The sequence below is a fragment of the Copadichromis virginalis genome, linkage group LG15, assembly GCF_057382275.1.
Source record: "Copadichromis virginalis isolate Kocher_CV1m ecotype Utaka linkage group LG15, C_Virginalis_male_GT1.1, whole genome shotgun sequence".
NCBI classification, from domain to species: domain Eukaryota; kingdom Metazoa; phylum Chordata; class Actinopteri; order Cichliformes; family Cichlidae; genus Copadichromis; species Copadichromis virginalis.
Window position 1 is genome coordinate 31,554,657 of NC_140632.1, and position 25,230 is coordinate 31,579,886.

The window sequence follows — 25,230 nt, forward strand, 5'->3', positions numbered from 1 at the left end:
AAGCATCCAGATTCACCACGCTGTCTTTTTCCCTCAGCAGCCTTTGTTTCATTAAGATAAATTATAAAAATACTGCGTATGCTAACGTGGATTTCTGTTTAGCCTGGTCATGTATTTGAAAAGACATGCCTTCCAGCCGCTTGTAGCAGAAAGGTCAGCGAGGCAGCGGAAAAGCAAAGCCAAGCTTGTACATTATAACGAGTACCAGTGCTTTCATTTCTCATCTGGCCTGTGCCTGTTTGTTTTACCGTATATTCTCACTGACAGTCCATGTACTGGGCTGGAGTTAGATAGCATCATTATAACACAGCTTACCAGCAAAAAGGGATTTGGACAAGCGTGGCATATTTTCATGACTTCATCAGGCTGTCTGGGCAATGAATTCTGCTGATCTCAGGAAATTCAACAATTAAGAATGAGAATATCAGGCTCTACATCACGCAGCCAGGCAGTTCCTGGGGATTTGTACTGATTAAGTGGTTTCAGATGGAAACAAAACTCTGAGCGTTTCCTTCTGTTTTTGACCGTGTCGTGTCTTTCCAGCATCCTCCGAGAAACAAGCCTGCGTATCTTGAGTGTTCGTTTGCATCCTAACACTCCTCGCCACCTCACGTTACGTCACATTACATCCAGCACACACATGCGAGCCTGTTGTGTAATGTCACGATAATTGCAATTGCCAAAATAAGTCAACAAACATTCGTATTTGGCAGCCGGGGACAGTTATTACAAACGACCGGTCCCTGTGATTCTCATGTGAGCGGCTAAGGATTTGAAATCAAGCAGCACAGTTTTATGCCTGTGGTAAATACATGGTTTTGGCACAATCAAGCTGCAGTACACATTTAGTTTATGTTCCATGTCAGTGTTCTCTGAGTCACACTGCCGTTTTCTTTCTTTCCAGCTAATCGTTATGGCTTTCTAAACATGACCTGATTTCTGTGAGGCAGAGGAGGAAATTACTGTTCACACCTGGCATTATTAAAACAAGTCTTGATTTGATTGCATGCGATCATATCTGCTTCACTGCCTATATTTTATATAGGAACTTATGGGGAAAAAGAAAGGAAATGCACACTTGTAGTTGCAGAGAGGATTGCTTTGGCTTTGCTAAATCTGGTCATATGTGTCCCTGAGAATTTGGCCTCAGCCTTTGAATCTGAATTAGTCCAGTGAGATTACAGCTATGAGGCATGAGAGGAGAGGTTTCTGACTCACTGGTTTGTTTTTCACTTTGAACTTTATTTTCTGCCACTGCCACTTGAAGTACCGTTTGAAGTTTTCTTGACCCTCATGTAAACACCAGAAACAAGCTGAGGCTACTTCCACTTTGACAATCAAAACCTGTCATCTTTACAGAGTTTAAAGCTCTGTTTATAGTTAGCTGTTTAATAGCTATATTAATTATATTATTATATTATACATGTCATATATATATATATATATATATATATATATATATATATATATATATATATGTACACATACATACATACATACAGGGAGTGCAGAATTGTTAGGCAAATGAGTATTTTGTCCACATCATCCTCTTCATGCATGTTGTCTTACTCCAAGCTGTATAGGCTCGAAAGCCTACTACCAATTAAGCATATTAGGTGATGTGCATCTCTGTAATGAGAAGGGGTGTGGTCTAATGACATCAACACCCTATATCAGGTGTGCATAATTATTAGGCAACATCCTTTCCTTTGGCAAAATGGGTCAAAAGAAGGACTTGACAGGCTCAGAAAAGTCAAAAACAGTGAGATATCTTGCAGAGGGATGCAGCAGTCTCAAAATTGCAAAGCTTCTGAAGCGTGATCATCGAACAATCAAGCGTTTCATTCAAAATAGTCAACAGGGTCGCAAGAAGCGTGTGGAAAAACCAAGGCGCAAAATAACTGCCCATGAACTGAGAAAAGTCAAGCGTGCAGCTGCCAAGATGCCACTTGCCACCAGTTTGGCCATATTTCAGAGCTGCAACATCACTGGAGTGCCCAAAAGCACAAGGTGTGCAATACTCAGAGACATGGCCAAGGTAAGAAAGGCTGAAAGACGACCACCACTGAACAAGACACACAAGCTGAAACGTCAAGACTGGGCCAAGAAACATCTCAAGACTGATTTTCTAAGGTTTTATGGACTGATGAAATGAGAGTGAGTCTTGATGGGCCAGATGGATGGGCCCGTGGCTGGATTGGTAAAGGGCAGAGAGCTCCAGTCCGACTCAGACGCCAGCAAGGTGGAGGTGGAGTACTGGTTTGGGCTGGTATCATCAAAGATGAGCTTGTGTGGGATGGAGTCAAGCTCAACTCCCAGTCCTACTGCCAGTTTCTGGAAGACACCTTCTTCAAGCAGTGGTACAGGAAGAAGTCTGCATCCTTCAAGAAAAACATGATTTTCATGCAGGACAATGCTCCATCACACACGTCCAAGTACTCCACAGCGTGGCTGGCAAGAAAGGGTATAAAAGAAGAAAAACTAATGACATGGCCTCCTTGTTCACCTGATCTGAACCCCATTGAGAACCTGTGGTCCATCATCAAATGTGAGATTTACAAGGAGGGAAAACAGTACACCTCTCTGAACAGTGTCTGGGAGGCTGTGGTTGCTGCTGCACACAATGTTGATGGTGAACAGATCAAAACACTGACAGAATCCATGGATGGCAGGCTTTTGAGTGTCCTTGCAAAGAAAGGTGGCTATATTGGTCGCTGATTTGTTTTTGTTTTGTTTTTGAATGTCAGAAATGTATATTTGTGAATGTGGAGATGTTATATTGGTTTCACTGGTGAAAATAAATAATTGAAATGGGTATATATTTGTTTTTGTTAAGTTGCCTAATAATTATGCACAGTAATAGTCACCTGCACACACAGATATCCCCCTAAAATAGCTAAAACTAAAAACAAACTAAGAACTACTTCCAAAAACATTCAGCTTTGATATTAATGAGTTTTTTGGGTTCATTGAGAACATGGTTGTTGTTCAATAATAAAATTATTCCTCAAAAATACAACTTGCCTAATAATTCTGCACTCCCTGTGTGTGTGTGTGTGTGTGTGTGTGTATATATATATATATATATATACACACACACACACACACACACACACACACACACACACACACACACGTGTGTGTGTGTGTGTGTGTATTGTGAACAGTGCAGATTCCATTATGTATTGACTTTTACCACCAAAATGTAGTCAAACCACTTGTCGTTTTTTAGCTGTAATTATCAGACCCATGCATCATATTAAATAACAGTCTCATTATTAGTAGCTAAGGTTTTTTTAGACTTAAATATTGATTGGGTTCTGGCTGTAATGCAAAATATTCTTTTAAAACAATGATCTTATCTAGTCTTATTTACAGTACGATTTAAGCCCAGTGTGTATGTGGGCTTGTAAAAGGATCACACCATGTGGCTAAGTTTGCCATTTCACCATTGCAAATGTACGCTCATGCAAATTCCATACACAACACACTGGAGTGAAAATGACACTATTTTTGCCTTGCATGAGCAAAAATAAATATGGCTCTTGCAAACCGGATTCTAGCTGACTTGAAGAAATCATCAAGTGCTGTGAGCTGCTGATGATAGGCTGCCAGCCTTGCTCCCTAATTTGGACACTGACACAGGGAAGCTGAGTGCTTCTTCAATAAGCGGGGTCCCTGCTGGTTTAACAATTATGTAACAAAGCTGACCAATGATTTCTGCATCTGTTACACTACTGAATGGCATTTTGATATTATATGAGAGTGAGCAGCATGAAACTCCACTGTGGGTAAAAATGAACTCCCTGTCAGGAGGCACTGGAGGGGTAATCATGCACAGTGTGCCTTGTGTGTGCATGTCAGTGTAGCATGAATGCAATTTCCCCCACTGACCTTCCACTGCAATTCCGATTCTTGGCTTCACAGCAGCACATAGGGCTATACTTAAGCTGTTAGGGGTGTGTGATGCACTCAGTGACTCACACACTTAAAAAAAAAGAAAGAAAGAAAAATGCCTGAGTGCAGAGAGAATTCAAGGAGGGATTCTATTAAGTGAATAACTTCTCATTTAAAACAAAAGTGCTCACTTGATGGTCAAACACACCCAACATCATTTCACATCAGCTCTGTCTGTTACTTTTAAGAAAAAACATAGCTGTGAATATGATAGTGGCTCCTTGAACTGGGAAATAATTGTGCAGGTCAATATCACGATGGTTACTTGGACTATCAGCAGGGAATTCATCTGATGTTCCCATTGCTAATAATCCCTCTCTGTCAGAGCTGTCAGAGCCTAGGTCTCTTTCACATCAGGCCAAACTAACTGCTTTCAAACGGAGCATCCTTTGACCTCCCAGCATGGTCACTAAAAGGTGTCCCTACTTCAGCCAGCATTGTTATGCAGGGAACACTCCGTCCTCTTTAAAAGTGCTTTCAAACGCATTCGATTGAAGGGTACATTTTTACACCTTACCATCTGCAGTGAATAGGAATGATTGGACCATCAACATGTTCCCGAAATATTATGGTTAGCCAGTGATGAGTAACCATGCTGCAACTTTAATTATGTCAGACCAAAATCCAGATGATCGATGATAGGGAGCCGAAATTAGGATAATGAGATGGAATAAAAGATTCCAGTTACCATTTAACCTTTAAACATCAATAAGGTGCTCAGCAGTGTGATTTGATTTAGATGCTGATGATTTCATTTGTTTTTTGTGGGCTTTTTTGGCATACCATTCATTCAACTTGAGTTTCTGAAGTTATTGTTGGCACTACCTCTAAACCACATTATTCTCCCCTAAATCTGTAGAGTATTCTAACTCCACCACTATGTGGTTTATCTGTGGTCTTGTGTATGCTAAGCAGTTGCAAAAAACAGAAACAGGAAAATCATCTGATAAGTTAGTCTATGGAGAAGTGACTTGGCAGCAGCTGGTGAAACTGACTCCTATGGTGGACCAGAGGTGGTGCTGTCCACGCCACACCAGGGACTGCGTCTGCAGTGAGTTTTGTTGTAAGATGGAGGCGCTGTAGAAAGTACTACAGCAGGGCAAGTCTGTAGGCAGTTGCAACATTACAACATTGGGCAGCTGACGATGTCATCAGCTGGGGTCGCATGAAATTAGGCAAAATTCAAATTGTGAACTTTTCTCAGGGAGAGGCAGACATTGTCCACCAGGAGAGGACACAGCCAGGAGCAAGTGGCAGAAGGCTGATGGAAAAACAGATCGGCAGAAATTGGGGCCCTCTTTCAGTGACCCGCGTACTATTCTCAATCGATGCAACCATTTTTTGTGCAGCCAGATGCCAGATTTAACCAAGAAGACAACTTGACCAGAAGGTTTAGCTCTGACCTTCAAGGAGAATTCCACTATATTTTTAAAAAAGGCTCCTATCTCATTCTAACTAGTATGTTGACATCTGGTAAAAACTAACTTACCCACAGATATTCATAAACAGCTAACTGTTTATAGGGATCAGATTGATCTTAGTTTGTTTAGTTACAAACAGACAAAATAACACATGAAGACCTATGAGTTGTACTGAGTGATATGTTGAAGACTGTTAGTTAAGTACAGAGGGGAAAAAGTCAGACAAGTCAACCAATCAAATACTTAAGATTTGTCTAAAAAGTCCAAATTAAGAATAGACTGAGAATAGACTGATGGAGAGTCCATATAAATTGGCTTTGGTTGTAAGTTTGTAAAAATAAGAATGTCATACTAACATCAGAATAACATTCCTTCAGCTGAGCTTAGCACTGACAGGCTGTTTCTGATGAGCTTACTCTTTGGACTTTAAGTCCAACTTAACTTTTTCAAGTTGCTGCATTAAAAAAATCAGTGGAGATCAATGTTGTCCCTACTGCTGATAAAAAAGAATTCGACTCAGGGAAGGGACATATAAATGAAAAGAGAATGCATCCCCTCCAGCCAATCACACCTCAGATTATATATCACTATTCTCTGACACAGCCTACAAACAATATTCAATAAATGTGTGATTTGAGCTCAGCATTGTGATGACTTTGGCCACAGTAAAGCAATAGCTAGAGCCAACATTTATCTTAATATGCAGTAATCCGATTTCAGATTAATTATTTGTATCAATAACAAGTAATCGACATATTTCTGATAATTTGCAAACATCAGCTCTTAAAAGCTGGTTTCTCTTTATCTGCTAATGTGTAACGGCACTCGCTTTTATCTCTGTTACGGGAGTCACAACATAAAGTAGAGTTAATCTTGATTATGTCATACCTCGTTAGTGTCGAACCAAACTGTGTCTGGTTATTTGTTCCCAGGCTGCTGACGATGAAGTGTTAAAAAGCCTTTGGTGTAATAACAAGGCTGCCCTGTAAATATTTGTTTCTGCAGTGATGAAAAGGGAGACTGAATAGACCCACATATTGTGTTAAAGGCATCAGTTACTGCCAATGTGTGAAACACTTGACATGCTGGAGAATAGAGTCAGCTGAACTGTACTTTAAAGTATATGTCACATTGATTCCTAAGATTTCAAGGATGAAAAAATAACTTTACCCATGTGTAAATGCTTTTATTTAGCATTAGTTGGTGCACAAAGTAAAAAAAAAAAAAGTCCATCCATCCGCTTATCCTTTTCAGGGTCGCGGGGGGCGCTGGAGCCTATCCCAGCTGTCATAGGGCGAAAGGCGGGGTACACCCTGGACAGGTCGCCAGTCTGTCGCAGGGCTAACACACAGAGACAGACAACCATTCACACTCACATTCACACCTAGTGACAATTTGGATTTTCCAATTAACCTATCCCCACAAGCTGGACGGTGGGAGGAAACCGGAGTACCCGGAGGGAACCCACGCAAACACGGGGAGAACATGCAAACTCCACACAGAAAGACCCCGGCCTGATGGCGGAATTGAACTCAGGACCTTCTTGCTGTGAGGCAACAGTGCTAACCACCGTGCCACCGTGCTGCCCTGTCTTCTGTGGAATCAGGAAAATACTTTTTCCCTTCAGACAACATTAGAATATCCAGTTAAAAAAAAAGAAAAACCTGCTGTAAACTTTTAAACACTGCTAAACACCAACAATCTCTTGCATTTCAACACAGATGGTGCCGTAGGCGTTAAGATACACAAGCACATCTTGAAAATGGCAGTAATTAATATATGAGTTTTTAGGATTGCTATGGTCCATGAGGCAAGCATAGAGGCAGATAAAGACGCTTATGTAATGAACTACCTCCACTCTGCTCTTTGCATCAGATTCAAAGTTAGATAGTGGAATGAAAGAAGAGGATATTAGAAATGCAATGTCTAATGTATTCATAAGATGATTCAAATTCAGAGCATGGTGGTGACTGGCTTCTGGTTCAGTTACCTTCTCAGAAGGTGTTCAGGGTCACTAACACATTTTCTAATATTGCAAAATAAATGCACAAATGCTTTTCAAAATGGTCTCTTTAAGACTGGCATGACAATTATACAATTTTCCACTGTGCTAAGCAGCACAGGTAGGCTAAAAGTGTGAGAGTGGCTGGCTGGTTTGAGTCTCCATGACATCAAGTCAGTCATTAATGGCTGTCACACAGTGCCGCCTGACTGATTCGCGGGGGAGGCAGACAGAGCCCGAGGAACATGTTTTTTTCCTTTAGAATTAACGTTCAACTGTGGTCTGGATTCATATCCCTGAGAAATGCAGAATGACTTCTTTTATCATTCAGAAAATCACCCTGGTGGAATGATTACCTTTAGCCCATGGAACATCACATTTGCTAATACTGTTCACTGATCTCATGATCTCTCAGGAAACATAAGGCCCCAGCTCTCTGTCACCCATGAAAGGGTAAAGGAGGAGGTGGGCTTGACCTGAGCAATTGCTAATACATCCACAGGCCAACAGGGCTAAATGGGGCAGATCTAGTGCCTGAGCTCACATCACATACTGGAGGGAGAAGAAGCTGTGAGGGAAAGTAGCTCATCATGCTTTATGTTAACTTTGTAGATCAGGCAGTATTACTGCCTTTGCGTGAGAATAACAGCTCTCATACAAGTACACAGTTGAAGAAGAGAAGAATGCTTTGTCTCTCAGCAAGAACTGTATATTTTAAAAACTTAAGCACATGTTTGATATTTTGGTTACATATTACATATTTTGTACCCTCGGACAAGAGCCTGGTTTGCATAACCAAAACCATTATAAAGCTGCATAAGGAAAAGTGCATTTTAGAGAATATCCCTTTAGAAGAGGGAAAGTAAATAACATCTGATATTAAGAGAGGCCCAGTCTATCCTTGGAACAAATCTAAGTTTTGCACACGGTTGAACTATCCCAGGGGTCGACAACCTTCAACATCAAAAGAGCCATTTTAGCTCCTCCTACCAAACGATGGACGAAAAAGATCCACACAAATGGGTGTTGATGATGGATGTAACTAGGACAGGAATTAATGCGCAGAGTGTATGTATTAATAAGGTCATTTGTGGTTAACCCTAACCCGAGTCACATGTGACTCTTTATAGGTGATATCCTTTGCAGGCAACCAATTAGATCCAGCTTGTCACCATTTTCCTGACCTTTCCTGACCTTTTGACATTTCATAAGTCCAACCAACTTGTAGAATACGAGTGAAGAAACTCTGCAATAGCACATCTGTTTGGCCCTTTCAAGTGAAGTTGTGTAATAAACACTGGGAATTAAGGGATTCCAATTTATTTTTAGTTTACCGCAAAAGGATATCTCAGGATATTCAAAGCACAGAGTTTAAACATTTAAGACACCCGGTCTCTGTGGTGTAACTAGTGTATCATGGGAGTTATTAGGTCTGACGTCTTTGGACAGAGGTTTAGGGAATAACAACCTTTTAACATTCTTTTCAAAAGAATAACATTCTTTTGCCTCTCCAATTTTTATCACTGTAGAGTGATGGATGTATTATCATCCAACAAAAAGTTTTCTCTATATTTGGAAGCCATACAGCAGCATGCCACCTGCAATACAGTCATGGATCATTGCTCATTTTCCAGTTTATTTCTCCAAATTGCATTTTTTCTTTGTTATTGATTGCATTTAAACATAAAAGTAAAACAAAAGTCACAGATAGTGTTACATTTCAAAATATCATAGAAAGAAATAAGCGCTATTAGAGGCACTTGAAATATGTCAAAAATAAAGACTTAAAACACTTGGGGATGAATCAAACAGGCAAGAAACATAGTTTTAGACCTATACACCTGAACCAGAATTGGAATGGGGGGAGAGAAAGCAGCCAAGGCAGCAGTAAAAGCTTGTTGTGACTTGTAAGAGAGAGCTCAGTCATCCCTTTGACTGGCTAACTGTGCTGAGAAAAGACACATTGTTTCTCTGTTTTGGGTGGATTATGAGGGAACATGTCACAACAGCAGGTTTTTGACAAGGTCTCGGGTGTTTGCTGTCTTGTGCATTACTGTTAGGAGCGCTGATGAGGCCTAATGAGGTTTTAATCCACCAAGAGTCATTAGTGGCAGGTCATCTTAAAACAATCTAAGGTCAGACTGTATTAAAGGTAGAGAGGTTCAACTCCCATGGGGTCACTGAGCATGACAGAGACACTTAGCAGCTTCTGTTTGTTCACAGGAAGAGACTGTCTCTACTGGGTTGACGCATTTTTTACATATTACAAACAGCCAAAAGGCAAGGCAGTTGTTGTTTTTCGTTACATTTGTACATAAATAAAAAATTAAGTCAATAAGTACATTTCAGTTTGTATCTTTGTTCTTCATTCATACACTTTTCCTTCATTTCAAAGCTTGTTGCTGATCTAAAGACTAGGCAAAGAAATCCAACCACAGCTTTTGACAGGTGGCTTTTACCTTACAGTTCAAATCTTCCCCAGGGCAGCTTTCTCAAACTTGAAAAGATGTGTTAATTAATATGTTTTGCCCCTAGAGGAGTGTGAGTCATCAAGATTTTACCGTATGTTTACAGAAAGGATTTTGGGGCTGTTTAGAGTGCAGATTTGCAGAAAGCATATTTTTTGAAAGCATCATCTCCTCCGGGTGAAGCTTGCTAATCCAAAAAGCTTGCCCTCTTTTTTCCTCACTGGGGTCTTTATGAAAAGTGCTGTAAAATTACGGTGATTATAATCAAAATGATGATAATGATGTACTGTAAAGGTAATGGAAGCTGTAGGAGAAGCTGCAAACACAGCTGCTGAGCTAGAAGACGTTCGGCGTTACAGAAAACTTTGTTCAAAAGCTGATTCTACTGCAGTTTAATACCAGACAAGGAAAAGGTGAAGTGGTCAGCGTGTGTTGATACATCTTGCACAGCATATTTTACCCATCAACAGATCTAATGAAATGACGGTTCCAAAACCTGACCCAAACCCTTTCGGTTTTTTATGCTACATTTCAGCTGACTGGTTTGAGCTATGGTTTTATGAATTTTAAACCTGAAGGACAATAGCTGTAGATGAGGCCACAGCATTACTATATAGAAAGAGCAGGAGTACAGCAAATACACGGCCCAAAAGTTAGCTTAAAATCTGTCTACATATGTGTGTATCATTTATCCTTTGTTACTGGCATGAACAACTGAAAAAATCTCTGTGCACTGTTTAGCAAAACTAAATGTAGCAGCAGTAAGTGACAGCCAGACACTTAAAATAAGTCATGCAAAGAGCCCGAGATAATTGGTGTGCATATGACTGGTGTCAGGAGGTTACAGGTACACCCCTCTCCCTCTGAGAGGCTTTCTGAACAGCTCTGTCATGAGGGATAGTAAGTGTCTGCTTGTTCCACTAGAAATGTTGGGAGTAATTGAACTAAACTGTCATTCACAAGCTACAAATCGTGGTTTTCTCCTGGCTGGAATAATGCCACCTTCTGCTGTTGGTGGTGTAATTGAAATTTTGATCATGAGGTGTAAACATTTAGAAGCGTCCATGTGAATATTCATCATGTACAGAGGGCCTGCGAGTGTTGGTGGAGGAGCTGGTGCGGCTCATTTGCGGCTGGCCTTATGCCTGTGCATGCTGAGAGGGTTTGCCCTGCACTTATTGACATGTTCTTCTCTAAACAGCTCCGTCCCAGGTCAGCGAGGTCATCAAAGAGAGAGTGCAGCAGCACAGCGTCCACCTCTCCTGGCAGGAGCCCCAGCAACCCAACGGTGTCATCACAGAATATGAGATCAAATATTATGAAAAAGTAAGTTTGCGCTACATTTGTTTGTCTGTGTCTCTTCCCGAAGCACCATTTCTTTTTTTGCCCACTCCAACTCATTTTGCATTCTGTTTGCACGTGGCTGTGAGTGGAATGCACAAGATTCTGCAAGTACCTTCTTTGTCTCATAATTGCAATAATGAATGAGATGCTCATAAGATTTTAATCAGGCTATAGTCCTTCACAGCCACCCCCACACACATGTTAGCACACGCGCAATCCATGGCTGCTGCTCTGCTAGAATTAGTAATCTGTTACTGTTATCTCCTTTCCCGTTCTGCATAGATTATGCTACTGTTTCACTGTGTTTCAAGTCTGAGCGCATCAGCTTTTTGCTGCGAGGTTTAACGAAGCGAATTTAACCCAGCAAATCAAAGGCAGAGTAGCAGAGCGCTGATGTCAGTCCTGCTGGCCGCAGTCTCTTGTGTACACTGACGAATCAGTCTTCTGTGTCACGTACTATGGCTGTGGTCTGCCCAGCTGTAAAAGTGGAAAGTTGGAAGAAATGACCGCACCCGTAACAGAGCCTGGCATTCCATTTGGGCTTTTGCTGAGCAAAACATTTACAGATCAACAGCAAAGCACACAGCGCGTGCAGCCTGTGAATCCAAATGTATTCCTTGATGGAAAAGATATTTTCAGATGCCTTTATGTTCTCCTCGAGGCATGCTGCCTAATGGTAGATAATGATTTCAGTTAGAACTTTTTGTCTTCTAGAATCTACAATCAGAAAAATGTGATGTTCACCATTTTCGTGACATAAATTCTGAAAGTCGTAACAAAGGCCAGGCTAAAACTACAGTGATATAACTCAGTCACTGATTATTCTTATTAATAAGCTTCATTTGCCTTAACTTTGTCATTTTAAAAAGTTGTGACTCACGTAAATTTGAATGTAAATGTCATCAGCAGTAATGTGAAAGCATTTCAAAATGCTAATAAAGACAACTTATACTATATAAAATGGGTAAAATTACCTTTTTTTTTCCTGTGCAGGATCAGAAGGACCGGATTTACTCTACTGTGAGGTCAAAGTCCACATCAGCTACGGTGAACAACCTAAAGCCCAGCACAGCCTATGTGTTCCAGATTAGGGCTTTCACAGAAGCAGGATATGGCACCTTTGGGCCTAGACTCGAGATAACCACCAAGGAAGAGGCCACAGGTAGGGCTTAGTGTTTCTGTCACCATGCATTGTTGTAATAATCATTGCAAGTAGAAATAAAGCCTGTCCTCTATAACTTCCTTAGATTTCACCATATTCCTGAAGTATTAATGCTGACCATATTTCACTTTTTGCGATACTCAAGTGTAGCAATTTAGAGTACCTGACTTTAAAACTTAGAATAAAACTTTCTGGCAGTTGATAACTTTTTTTTCTAGTTGGTAAGACTGCCCATTGCTTAATCAAGTCATCACAAGGACTAACACTCCAAGGCAGTGAATCTTTATAGAGTCTATGACCTAATTTATGTAAGCGGCCTAGTCATGGTCTTGTCCTGGTATTTTATGTACTGAAACAAATATAATGCTTGGACTTTTTTCCTGCCTGGGTCCCCAATCTTTGTTTATGATTGTTTATGTCGTAGTTAGTTAGTTAGTACATTAATTGGGGGGGTGCACATCACGTTAAGTTGTGGTGGAGTTTGCGATTATGATAAAGCTATGGTGAAGTTTTCACCCTGAAGGATAAATCCTCACTATAAGACTACACCAATATTTTGGAGACAAGTAAACATGACTTTTTTCCTTTTGGAAACAATTTAAATCATAGGTGTCAAACTCTGGCCCGCGGGCCAAATTTGGCCCACAGACTAATTACATTTGGCCCATGAAGCCATACCAAATTACTATTAGAGCTGGCCTACTGGTATTATACAGCTAATATATATATTGTTTAGTATTAAGCTTTGCTTGTTCCATATTCAGTTTTTCAGCAAAACGTGTTTGAGTCCATAAGAAAAGATTCATTCTTATATCTGGAGGAATAAATATATTTCAATAAATATTAATGTTAGCCTGCGACTTTGTTCCAGTTTTGAATTTTGGCCCACTGTGTATTTGAGTTTGACACCCCTGATTTAAATAGTTGGTGATGTTTGTATCACTGGCTATTTTTCCCTGATTACCAAGAGTTGGAAGAGCAATTATACAATAAAAAACACAAAAACTACATATTCTGATAGCATAGATTTAGCTTTAGGGCCCTCACCAATGAGGACTCTCATCTTCTCTGTGTTACTTTAGCAACATTTATAGGGTGATATAAGAATGTGATAAATGGCAATTAGGTTTGCACAATTTATTACTTTATTTTAGATCAAAATGAACCACATAGGGTGCCACAGTAGCTCACCTGGTTGATTAGGTGACCTACATACCAACAATTACTGCAGAGGCCTGGGTTTAAGCATGTGTCAGTCACCCACATTCTTTCTCTGTCAGCCCTCCTTTCCTGTATAACAAAGGTAAAAAAAAATCAAATATTAAAAATAATTAATTAATAAATTTACACTTAATTGTGGTTAAGCATCGATCCATGTGGGCGGAAGCAGTATGTGGTTTAGTTAGGCGCAGCAGTATGACTCCAGTTTAACTGATGCTGGGCCACAGCAGTGCACTAACTGTAAACAAAAGATAGATTTTCAGTCTGAAGTGAAGGCGCTACGGAAGTGTGTGAAACCTGCATTCTCTCTAACGGCCAGCAGGGGGCAACTCCTGTCTTTTTGTTTTGGTAATGTTATACAGATTGTATGGAATTCTATAGTAAAAATGACCCCCAGCACCCTTTAATCTCTAGTTTCATGGTGAGTTTATGATTTTCTCTGATTAAGTCTGAGATCCCTATTAGAGTCAAAAAAGATGTTTTGGGTGTGTCGAACAAACCTATTTCAAAACACCTAATGACGAAAATATTCAGCGTGAGCTTTATAAGATGGGACTCTGTGGCTGTAACACAGTTTTCCCCACTCAAATATTTAGGCACAACTTGTTAATATTTCCTTCTACTGTAGTAATAGCCCAGGGAAATTAGTTGCTTTCAAGCAATGCAAACACAAATTGCTTTGACTTTATGCTGACAACACATCGTGGGAAAAATCGCTAAGCACAAGGACAAACTGCTGTAGTGTCGAGAGGATAAACACATTACATTAGCTCAGCCCTGAGTTTTAAAGTGTGTTATTGAAAGTCTGGCGTTATACAATTTTGTGAAAGACATACACGAGGTAAGGTCGCAATCCCTTCTGTTGACATAGAAACATTGCCGGGTTACTGTTAATGCCCTTTTTTTTTTTTTGTGATATTTATAAATTTGCTATAATATTAAAGAACAAATGATATGCTTTTTAAACAGCAGCAGCAATAGTTTGGAAGTTATTAGCGGTTATGAATTTGAATAAATCTTTAATGAAGGAGTTGTTACGGAATAACACAATAAATGGATATTGGATCTTTAACGTGTTTTCCGAAATTAAGCAGGCACACTGCTCTTTCTGTAACTGCCAAAGGGATTTTCTTGGCAACCCAAAATGTTGGAGTATGTAAATATTTATTTTATTTTTTTTAGCATTAATAAAGCTTGAATTGTTTCTTCTTTTTTTTTTCCTTTTTGTTTTCTTTTTTTTTAAAAGTACCCAAAAACAAAGTTTCAGTTTTTTCCGCATTTAATCCTCTGTTTGCATTAATTTCTCTTTAGTTTTGAGATCTACCATCCAGCCTGTTCACCCAAAATTACACCCTTGCCCATTTTACATCCAACATTTCTGCATAAAAGGACACGTTAATTACTCATAACCACATGCCGAGTGTGTCCTGTATCAAGGTTAGAAGTTTGCAGTCTAGGCATGGTTGTGATAATGTCCTTGACCGAGACAGTGAACCACAGCTTCCAGAGGAAAACCTGCAAGTGTGTAATATGACAGTAAAATTCTTCTCCAAATAGATGATTGCTAATATTGATTTTTGATTGGACAAAAGGCACATGACAGATTTTTTTATAGCTTCCACTTTTTTCCTGATACTGCATTTCTCAGTATTTACACAGTGCGGACCCACTTGATCTGAAATGCACAAGTATCCTCTTTTTACGATTGCACTCACCAGTTTGTCAGTGCAAACTGTCTGAGCACAGTGAGAGCTGTGCATGGGAAACAATTCAACCTGAATGTGTCTTTGTTTGAGATGAAGGGCATCGCTGTCGCCGTCTGGGACTATTAAGCCCACTTTCTGAAACAGTAGAGCCGTGTGTATAAGGACAGCTCAAAAATAGAAACGTCCCTCTTCCACTCTCTCAGAGGTTAGGAAAAGGGTGGGGGGTGGGGCACGTTATCAATCTCCATGCTACTCAATGGGCTCAATTACCAAATGTCCTGCAGATTGTAGTCTGATGTGCTGAAGTTCACTCAAAGTGTTTCCGTTTTTCTTTGGTGTGTGTGTCCATTTCATCAGCTGCAATCGTCTCTAGTGAGCAGAACCCCGTCATCATCATTGCAGTGGTGGCCGTGGCGGGGACCATCATACTGGTGTTCATGGTGTTTGGCTTCATCATCGGGAGAAGGTACGCTCTCGCGGGCCCCATTGACTCTCCGCTCCTGTGAGTCTGCGCTTGTCAATTAGCTTTTCTGTCACTCACAAGACCTCCACGCCAGTGGAGTCGTCACTCACTCACGCACGCACACACAGTGCACACGCATACACACACATCCACCCGTCATCTTGTGGCATGCTGTGCTAATGGGCTATGAGGCATCATTTTTCTTTTTTTTCCACTCTAAACAAAATTTAAGCTATTTTTTGCAGTACCATTATGAAACAAGCACTCAACAATGAGAAAGCTTTGGCTCTGCATTCCTGTGTGTGAGTGTATGAAAAATCCTGAGGGCAAAATGAAGTATGGTGCTGATGTTTTTTTCCACCATCACAAAGCACCCAGTCCACTGTCATTATCACCATTCCCTCACACATTTTATCTGTTTTCATCTATACAAGTGGAATTTCATCCATGATTCATGATGGATTCATCAGAATCGGAGCATTCTAATCCAAGGTGGGCTTTTTGTGTCAAAAAAAAAGTGGCTCAGCGCTCACAGGTAGAATCAGCATGATTTTACATGACATTAATAAAGTGAGCTCTGACTGTGGTAACATCACCCTTTCTGTGTGCATCACATTAGTGATGCAAATGAATTAAACCGTTAAATGATATTCATGAGAGCATCCCCCATTGCTTGCAAAACTAAAGGTTTCTTTTTAAAATATTTTTTTAATTATTATAACTTTGTTGGTCATACTATTAAGTACTAATGAAGTTAGTTAGTTCATACATCTTCAGTCGAGTCATATGTCATTATTTTAACTATATACAATATATGAAAACATACCGATGAGTAAGTCACATTGTTAGAAATATGTGTTTTACAAGATACAGAGCATAATTATTTTTTCCTTTTGCTTGTATAAGAAAAAGCATAAAAAATAAAATAAATACATAAATAATCGCTGCTTCAGGTCACTGTATAAAACACCATCTTCAGAGTTGTGTCTTTGCCACATGCTACCTAAAATATCATTATAGAGTTGTTGCAATTAATGAATTATTTAAATTTTGAACTATTTGAGGAGCAGATAGTAACATAGGTCCCTACCTCCAAGTCTCTGAAACTTGATTTAAAAGGTACCAATGTTTATGTGTTGGAGCTGTAACTGTTGTTTTGGAAATTGTGTTGATTTTTTTAGTAGTTGCCTGAAATGCAGCCTGACCGCTAGGCCTAAGAGGTTTGCTGTTAAATGCTAATTCAGTTCAATTCAATTCAATTTTATTTATACAGCGCCAAATCACAACAACAGTCGCCTCAAGCGATCATATGACCCCCAATGAGCAAGCCCTTTGGCGGCAGTGGGAAGGAAAAACTCCCTTTTAACAGGAAGAAACCTCCGGCAGAACCAGGCTCAGAGAGGGGCAGCTATCTGCCGTGCCCAGTTAGGGAGAGAGAAGGAAGGCAGGATAAAAGACATGATGTGGATGTGGAATGTTAAGTAGTGAAGTCTCCACAGGATTCTGCTGAACATGGCATGTGCACAACATAAATTGGTACTTTTACTTTGGGATGTTCTGTGTAAGCTCCTTCAATATCTCTTGTCTCAAAAAAGCAACAAACAATACAAGCTTTATGAGACTGCTAAGGCTCAGAATGTCCCATCAACATATGTCCTACTATGTATGTGTGACAAATAATTTCCACTTAAACCTACTCACAACATACATAACGTGAATAAGACCATCTAACACCATTTCTGAGTAGCATACTCCATTTCTGGATAAAGCATGTCAAAAAGATCAGAAGTCTTCCTTGAATTTGGAGACGGACGAACCAAAATACTTCACTTTAGACAGAAAAAAATTCTCGAATCTTAAAACATGTAGTAGAAACAAAGGAGACATGCTTTGCTACATACGTGAGCATTTTCATCCACAGTAAGTGCATGTCCATCATTTGTGGCTTATTTAATCTTCCTATGTCATTCACCTTTTTTCACAAAGACCAGCCTTGTCCAGCAAATCACTTGCTTAAGGGAACCTTCAACACGTTAATATTGCAAGACGTGTTGAAAAGTACTTTACAGTGCATGTATTATTGGATATCTTACATGATTAGATGCTTGAGCTACTTTTCCTAGTTGAGGCTGTTGGGTTCACAGCTCCTGCTGCTCAGCTGGGTTTCTTGAGGGATTTGTCTTGCATTAAAATTCTTGTAAATTAGGGCATTTATTTCCTCTGCACAATCAGTTGATTCTGCTGCTCTCTTCGTCTTCCGCTTGTACAGGCACTGCGGGTACAGCAAAGCTGATCAGGAGGGAGATGAGGAGCTCTACTTCCAGTGTGAGTGCCTGCATTCCTTATCCGCAAACACACTTAAAGCACCTGTATGTAGATGGTATACACACACGCATGTACAAATATTGCATCGATGTCTAGGCCTTAAAATCTTTTAGCACTTCGAGGCATGTCTGTTTCATCCCAACTCATCTATCAAGCAAAATCTGTTGCTGATTTGCCAGACTCAGCCTGTTGAGATAAAGAAGTCAGGGGCCAAAAACACATGAATCTGACAGCTGCCAGGCAGGGATAAAAGGACTGACAAGCATACAAAAGGGAGTCCTTTAAAAATGTAACCATAAGGCAGGTGGTTTTAGTGGTTGACAGGGTTTTTGGTGTGCACACAGTTGTAGCTGCTGCTTTTATCATTTAGGTATTTTTTTTAAAACTGATACACCACCCCTAATAATAACCCTGGAGCTCCAGCTGCAGACAGCTTTCCCAAGTGGAACCATAATGATCTGCGCTGTAGGCAAACTGCTGATTTGGAAACAAAGGGTCAGGGGTGTCACTAAGTGCATTGCTAGAGCAGAAGCAGTTCTAGGTTGGCTACTGCTAAGTATCTGATAGATCCACCTGAACAGATCACAGCTCAACCCAACCTGCCAGGGGAAAAAGCACTGGGAGAAAATACAAACAATGCTAGATTTGGGCTTAATGGACAAGATCTGTGCAATATCAAATGACGGGAGACTTCCAGGGTGACAGAGAAGCTAGATAGCACATAAATCCAACATGTAGACCCAATTTGTCTGCCATGAAGAGGCGAGGAAGTCATGATAAGACATCTCCTATCAGATCCCAGACGTCTTGGATGGACGAAGCAATTATCCGAGCAAGTCGAGGGAAATCTCAGCTGCTGGTGTCCCCTTGCCGGAGCACAATGCTTTAGCTGTATTTACACTGGTGCATTGAATAGACTGCTTTTCAGAGAATAATTGTCTCTCCGATTGAATGTGCTCGTTGTGCTGTTGTGTTGTTTTTGACCAGAGTCTTATAGCTGTAGTGTCTCATTAAATTTTTTAAGTTGACAGGTTATGTTGTTATCAGCATAAATTTCAAATACACACTGTAACAACCCCCAAAAGTGGTCTGTTAACCTAATAGTGCATAATATTGTAATTTACTGTTAATTTGGAGAGCTGTTTGAAATAGTAACCCCCTCCCTGCCCCCGTCCTCTCCCTAACCTTGTTTTGTTTGATTTATTTCCAACAAACTGTTTTTGGTCTTACGTAATGGATATTCATGAACCGTTCCCTTATCACTGATGTTGGGAATTGCACAGAGTTAATTTTAAGACGTTCCCAAATGCCTAGGGTGCCAGAGTCTAACAAAAGTAGCAAACCTGTCTCAAAATCTCATTTAGCTTCATTCATTTCTTATGATGGAAAATGTTTCATTTGCATCAGTTCTTTACCATCTCATCTTTCCTTGATGTTCTTTTCTATTGTCTTTTTCAAAGCATGTCATTGTGCATTGTCAAATCAAAAAAAAATTGATCGACTGATTTTCCAGCCTAGAGACAAGTTGTCAGGGTAGCAGCAAAAATTCATTAAGACTGTTATAGGGAGAGACTATGTAAGCAAAAGGTGATGAGCATTTTAAAAATATATATATTTCAACAATTTTCATACTGTTAGAAGATCTCTACAGGTGGGCAGACTCATTCCAGAATATTAATACGTCTTTGTATGTCTATTTTTGGTTTGGGTGACCTTTATATGGTATAGTTGCATTTGAAATGGGAACTTTATATGAAATTAGGCAGCTCATAGCAAGCTAGTTTGAAACAACACATTATATGTAGTTTGATTTGACCTACTTGAAGACCCAGATATTTATTTCAAGTGGTCCAGTTTCAGTAACTTACCTAAGTATATTCTTTAAGTCCTGGTGGTAAGGGTTTAGATTTGGGATATCATCCAAGTTCCTTAATCACCTGACGTACCTCTAAACCGAAGTACTTCTCTAAAAAATTGTTTAATAAATTTACCACAAAAACAAATTTATTTACATTTGTTTACAAAACATCCTTTACATTTCTAACATATGGTTTGGTAAGTTTACTGTTACTCTAATTATCAATGATGGCCCTAATCCCAAATCCTTAACTTGTGTTAGAATATGCAGTTTTTGGCCTTTAAGGGTGTTTAGGGATTAGGGCTATAATAGAGATATGTAGTGCTAAATCTAGACCTCAGTCTTAAATCCATTTGGTCGTGGGTAAAGTCAATAAGATGTCGTTCAAAAATTTACAAAATTGAGATCCATCATAATTAAAGATTAAACGTTTTAACATGGATATCAGCATTAGGACTGTGATAGGTCTAAACAGAAGTGTCAGCAGCTAATAAGACCGACTTTAACAGACTTCAGTTAGTCCAGAGTAAGGCAGCCAGATTAGTGTTAGGATGTTCATGCTATACCAGTATTGGATCAAATGCATAATAAACTTTTTTTGCTTCCAGTACAAGCTAAATTACACTACGGCTTACTTTTATTTATAAAGAAAGCAACACTGTTAAACACACCACATTTTTTCTCTGCTCAGCTGCAGTATCCAGATGAAATATATGATTTTTAACAAAAGCGCAATATAGTAATTCGTCAAGCCAAAAGTAACGTTTTGAAAAACTGTGATATTTAGAGCATCTTTTACGTGGAATAAACTGGCTTATGCAATTAGAGAACAAGCTACTATTCCTAATGTAAAAAAATAAAATTATTGTAAATATTGTAAGAGGCCAGTGTTGTGACCTGTTTTTTATTCTTGTGTATTGTGCCTAATATCAATAACATTGTAACATATATTTTTACAATTACAAAACCTCACTGTGGCTGTAAGAGCCAAATGATGTGGATATTTTTTTAAGCTACTTTTTTACTGTGTAATGCTGTATTAGATCATACTTCATCGCTTGGGCCCCAGAAAGACCACTATTGTGGAAGCTAATGGGGTTCCTTATAAATAAAATAAATACATAAATAAACACCTTTGCTTATCAGTCTGAAAATTATACAGTCCAAAATAAAGACACTTAAATTTCTTTGATAAATTCCTGAACCCTGAAAACCAATGTCATTTAGCAACTGCAGAACTTCAAAAATGGGTCAAAAAATTCAAATACATGCAAAACCCCCCAAAACAAAACGTGCTCACTGTTGGCTATAAAGCTTATTGTTATGAGCAAACTGATGGGAGATTTAAGAGTGGGATAGCCCCGCACCCACTCAATCACACATAAAAATACCCCGCTATCCATAGAATGATATCATGGATAGAAAAGCACCGAGTTGAATACAGCCGGTCTCTGCAAAGAGGTGAAATGTAACCAACAACCTCATAAAAAGCACAACGCACAGGTTACTCAAATCTTAGCTTCCCTTTTTTGACACCAGCCGCTGACTGCTCAGCAATTCCCTCTAACTCACTGGCCTTACCAATCGTTTGCCTGGTGCGCAGTGTGCATATTTAATCATTAACAGTAATCCTCTTACCTTTCTACAGTTAAATTTCCAGGCACCAAAACCTACATTGACCCCGAAACCTACGAGGACCCGAACAGGGCTGTCCATCAATTTGCCAAGGAGCTGGATGCCTCTTGCATTAAAATCGAGCGGGTTATTGGAGCAGGTGAGCCCATCCCATGTCTCTCAGCTCTTTGTGTTTAGTCAGTCGGTGCTCTCGTATATCACACTGACAACCAAATATTTACACCTTGAATGGGGACACAGCTTTATGCATCGTGTATTGATGGAGCAATTGCAAAGAGGGGAAAAAAGTTCATTGCAATTAATGTGTGGGCTACATTTGGTAGAGGCAATCACAGCGCTACCCACAGCTGAAAAATTGCTGCCACATGGGTTTTACAGAGGCGGTCAATGACAGTATCTATGCATCTCTAGCATGTCTTATTATAGGTGTGGGCTGCATTCCCCTGAGTATAACAAGGTGTCACACTCCAATTTGTATTCCTGCTCTGCACAGCTGCTTTGTCTCAAAATACACTAATAAATTTGTCATCTTGAAGTGCTGCTTCTTCGTTTTTTTGTACCCACTCTCCACCTCACTCATGAAGTTTCACCTCACGCAGGAGAGTTTGGAGAGGTGTGCAGTGGCCGACTGAAGCTGCCTGGAAAACGGGATGTGTCAGTTGCCATCAAGACACTCAAAGTGGGATACACTGAGAAGCAGAGGCGTGACTTCCTGTGTGAAGCCAGCATTATGGGACAATTTGACCATCCTAATGTCGTTCATCTGGAGGGAGTCGTGACGAGAGGTAAACACAATGTTTAAAACTCTAAATGAAGGAGTTCAAACATTCTGTAAGACCTGCATTATCAGAATAGATTTAGCTGGCAAAGTTCGACTGACGTACCACATGAAATTAGTCGCATTTCCTCATTTAGATGCAGTAATAAAAGGAGCAGATGGTGAGCTTTAATTAAATGCAATGAAATGTATGGTTAAAAATAACTGCTTTTTATTAGGGAGTACTTTGTGAGCAAATAAAATGTAGGTGTTAATTAATAATCCCCTTTCTTTTTTATTTCTCCAGGAAAACCAGTCATGATTGTCATCGAGTACATGGAGAACGGCTCATTAGATGCTTTCCTCAGGGTAAGTATAACCTTCGATGTGCAGGAGGCTCTGAGCGGCATCTTTTGTAACTTTTCCCTGCAGTTTGCTGGAAAGTGTCTCAGAGAGTGGGGAGTCTGCAGCAGAATTTGTGCAGTGCATAAATATCATAAATCTTGTGCTGAAGCTGCTGCAGTGCTGTGACCTACATTTCCATCATGGTCAGTGAAAATGGCTGACCTGTCTGTGTTTTACTGTGCCATGCAGAAACACGATGGCCAGTTCACAGTCATCCAGCTGGTGGGAATGTTGCGGGGTATAGCAGCGGGAATGAGATACCTTTCCGATATGGGATATGTCCATCGTGATCTGGCTGCACGGAATATCCTGGTCAACTGCAATCTCGTGTGTAAAGTGTCTGACTTCGGCCTGTCGAGGGTGATAGACGACGATCCCGAGGCTGTCTACACAACAACCGTGAGTCAATTAAAGCACTTGCTCTCCCCACCAAGAGCCCTGTCTGAATTCTCTAATCAAGTCACTGCTTGTGAATGTTAGAGTGAGCACCAGCCTACTCTACACCATTTTTAGTATGTGAAACTGTGTATTTTACCACAACTTCCTAACAGGACGGTCTTTTGGAATGCTTTAAAGGTGTAAGTCATTAAAATCGAATATTTAATAATGCTTTAGAGTTCAATTATAATTGTTATATAAACGAAAATCATTAAAATGTCTGGAATTTTAAATGCTGTTATTAGTGGCCATCTGGCGAATTCACAACAGGGAACAACCTGAATTCTTCAATAATCAAGAGACCCTTAAAGTGAATCAGATTAATTTGTAAAATTGTAAAATGGCAACACTAAAAATGGATTTTACTCATTAGCATTATGGTGAAGGGAAGGACTGGAAATGTCCTCAAGAAAAAGATAAAAATGTGTAATGTAATATTTAGGGTGGTTCGAATATATGATGGACATTCAATTGCAACTCCACAAAATACCAAGCCAGTACTTCAAGTGTGTAGTCTTTCAGCTGATATCGGTTTTGTGAGCAGCAAAACAGTAAAAATGGTAAAACATTAAGTTTGCATTACATTTTTTTACATTGTAAAAAGAAGAATGGATGCACTTTCGTCAAGGTTCTCAGAAGCAAAAGAGCAAGACCAGCCAACTATTTACACTAAGCTTTATGACATTGATAAAGGATTTAGTAGCTATTAAATCTTATAGCTAATAACTAAAAGTCGGTAAAAGTCTGCTAAAGCTGTTTTGTGTCTTATGTGTATTTTTGCATATAACTGAAAAATGCATAAAAATCGTTTGATACTGTTTTACTGAACAGGGTGGAAAAATCCCTGTCCGGTGGACTGCACCAGAAGCTATTCAGTACCGTAAATTCACCTCTGCAAGTGACGTGTGGAGTTACGGTGTTGTCATGTGGGAGGTTATGTCGTATGGAGAACGGCCTTACTGGGACATGTCCAACCAAGATGTAAGTTACTTCTGGATGTACGTTCATAACATGACTGACAGGAAAACACATTCACTGGTTTCAACACTTGTAATAACAATAATAATGATAGTCACAATTAGATCTTATTAATGTAAGTGACCCAAATTATAAACCAGTGTTAAGGGTCTCAGTGCACTGAAGTCTGTGCATTACTTCCAATCAGATTCTTGAATGAAAACTACTATTTCACAAAATATTATCTGAAGCCAGACACGAGTTGTCAGAGTATGACAATTTCCCCAGAAGTTCACCCTTAATTATGACTAATAAAGTCCTCCCATTAAAACATTGAAAAAAATCACAGACAGAAATTCTGGTTCGCAATTCTTTTTTGAGGTTTCTTACAAGATCCTCATGAGAGCAGCTCTGCGATGACAGTAACCTTGGGCTTAATTAGTTCAAGAAGTCTTGCTATAATCATGCTGCTTGAATCCATTTGAAGGAGAAACAAGCCTGAAGTGGGACATGCATTGAAATGAAGCCCTGAGAGCATGGATTTGGTAGTGTTATTAATATAAATAACAGGAGTGGAAAACACTTGTCATGCAGAATGCTTTTGATTCAAACGTCTTTAAAAGTTTATAATGACTTATGGTAATGGGAACCAATGTGACTAGCAGTGTTGAACCAATTACACTGCAAACAAGTCAGCAATGAGAGCAAAGACATTTGCTTTGCTTAAATTTTAAAGAACTCCTGCAAAAACATAAATGCCTATTAGGGGTGCAACGATATTCGTATCGATATTGAACCGTTCGATACAGTGCTTTCGGTTCGGTACGCATATGTATCGAACAATACAACATTTGTAATTTATTTTATCAACTTTCCTTCTGACGATGCTGTCTGTGTTGAGCGCTCAGTGAATCTGCGTTCGACTACTCCGCCTAGGCTGCACTGTCGAGCGCAGATCCACTGAGCGCTCAACACAGACAGCATAGTCAGAAGGAAGAGCGCAGGGCAAGCTAGCAAGACAGAAGTTAAGCTCTCCTTGCAACATTCAGATCTGGCGTTTGGAATTATTTTGGTTTTCATGTGACGTATGACCCTGAAGGTAAGCGAGTCA

At 39.7% G+C, this 25,230-nt stretch overlaps 1 protein-coding gene across 2 annotated transcripts in view; it reads left to right on the forward strand.

Annotated features, from left to right (window-relative positions):
• Positions 1-25,230, forward strand: part of epha7 (eph receptor A7) — an 86,922-nt gene that overhangs the window by 52,108 nt on the left and 9,584 nt on the right. Inside the window, exons 6-14 of one of the 2 annotated variants that reach the window (XM_085432918.1) lie at positions 11,050-11,174; positions 12,186-12,354; positions 15,639-15,783; positions 18,014-18,069; positions 21,576-21,701; positions 22,162-22,347; positions 22,627-22,688; positions 22,914-23,123; positions 23,994-24,143. In XM_085432918.1, coding sequence (XP_085289044.1) covers positions 11,050-11,174; positions 12,186-12,354; positions 15,639-15,783; positions 18,014-18,069; positions 21,576-21,701; positions 22,162-22,347; positions 22,627-22,688; positions 22,914-23,123; positions 23,994-24,143 — 1,229 coding nt within the window. The remainder of the gene's footprint in view (positions 1-11,049; positions 11,175-12,185; positions 12,355-15,638; positions 15,784-18,013; positions 18,070-21,575; positions 21,702-22,161; positions 22,348-22,626; positions 22,689-22,913; positions 23,124-23,993; positions 24,144-25,230) is intronic. The other variant, XM_085432919.1, reaches the window with a different exon arrangement.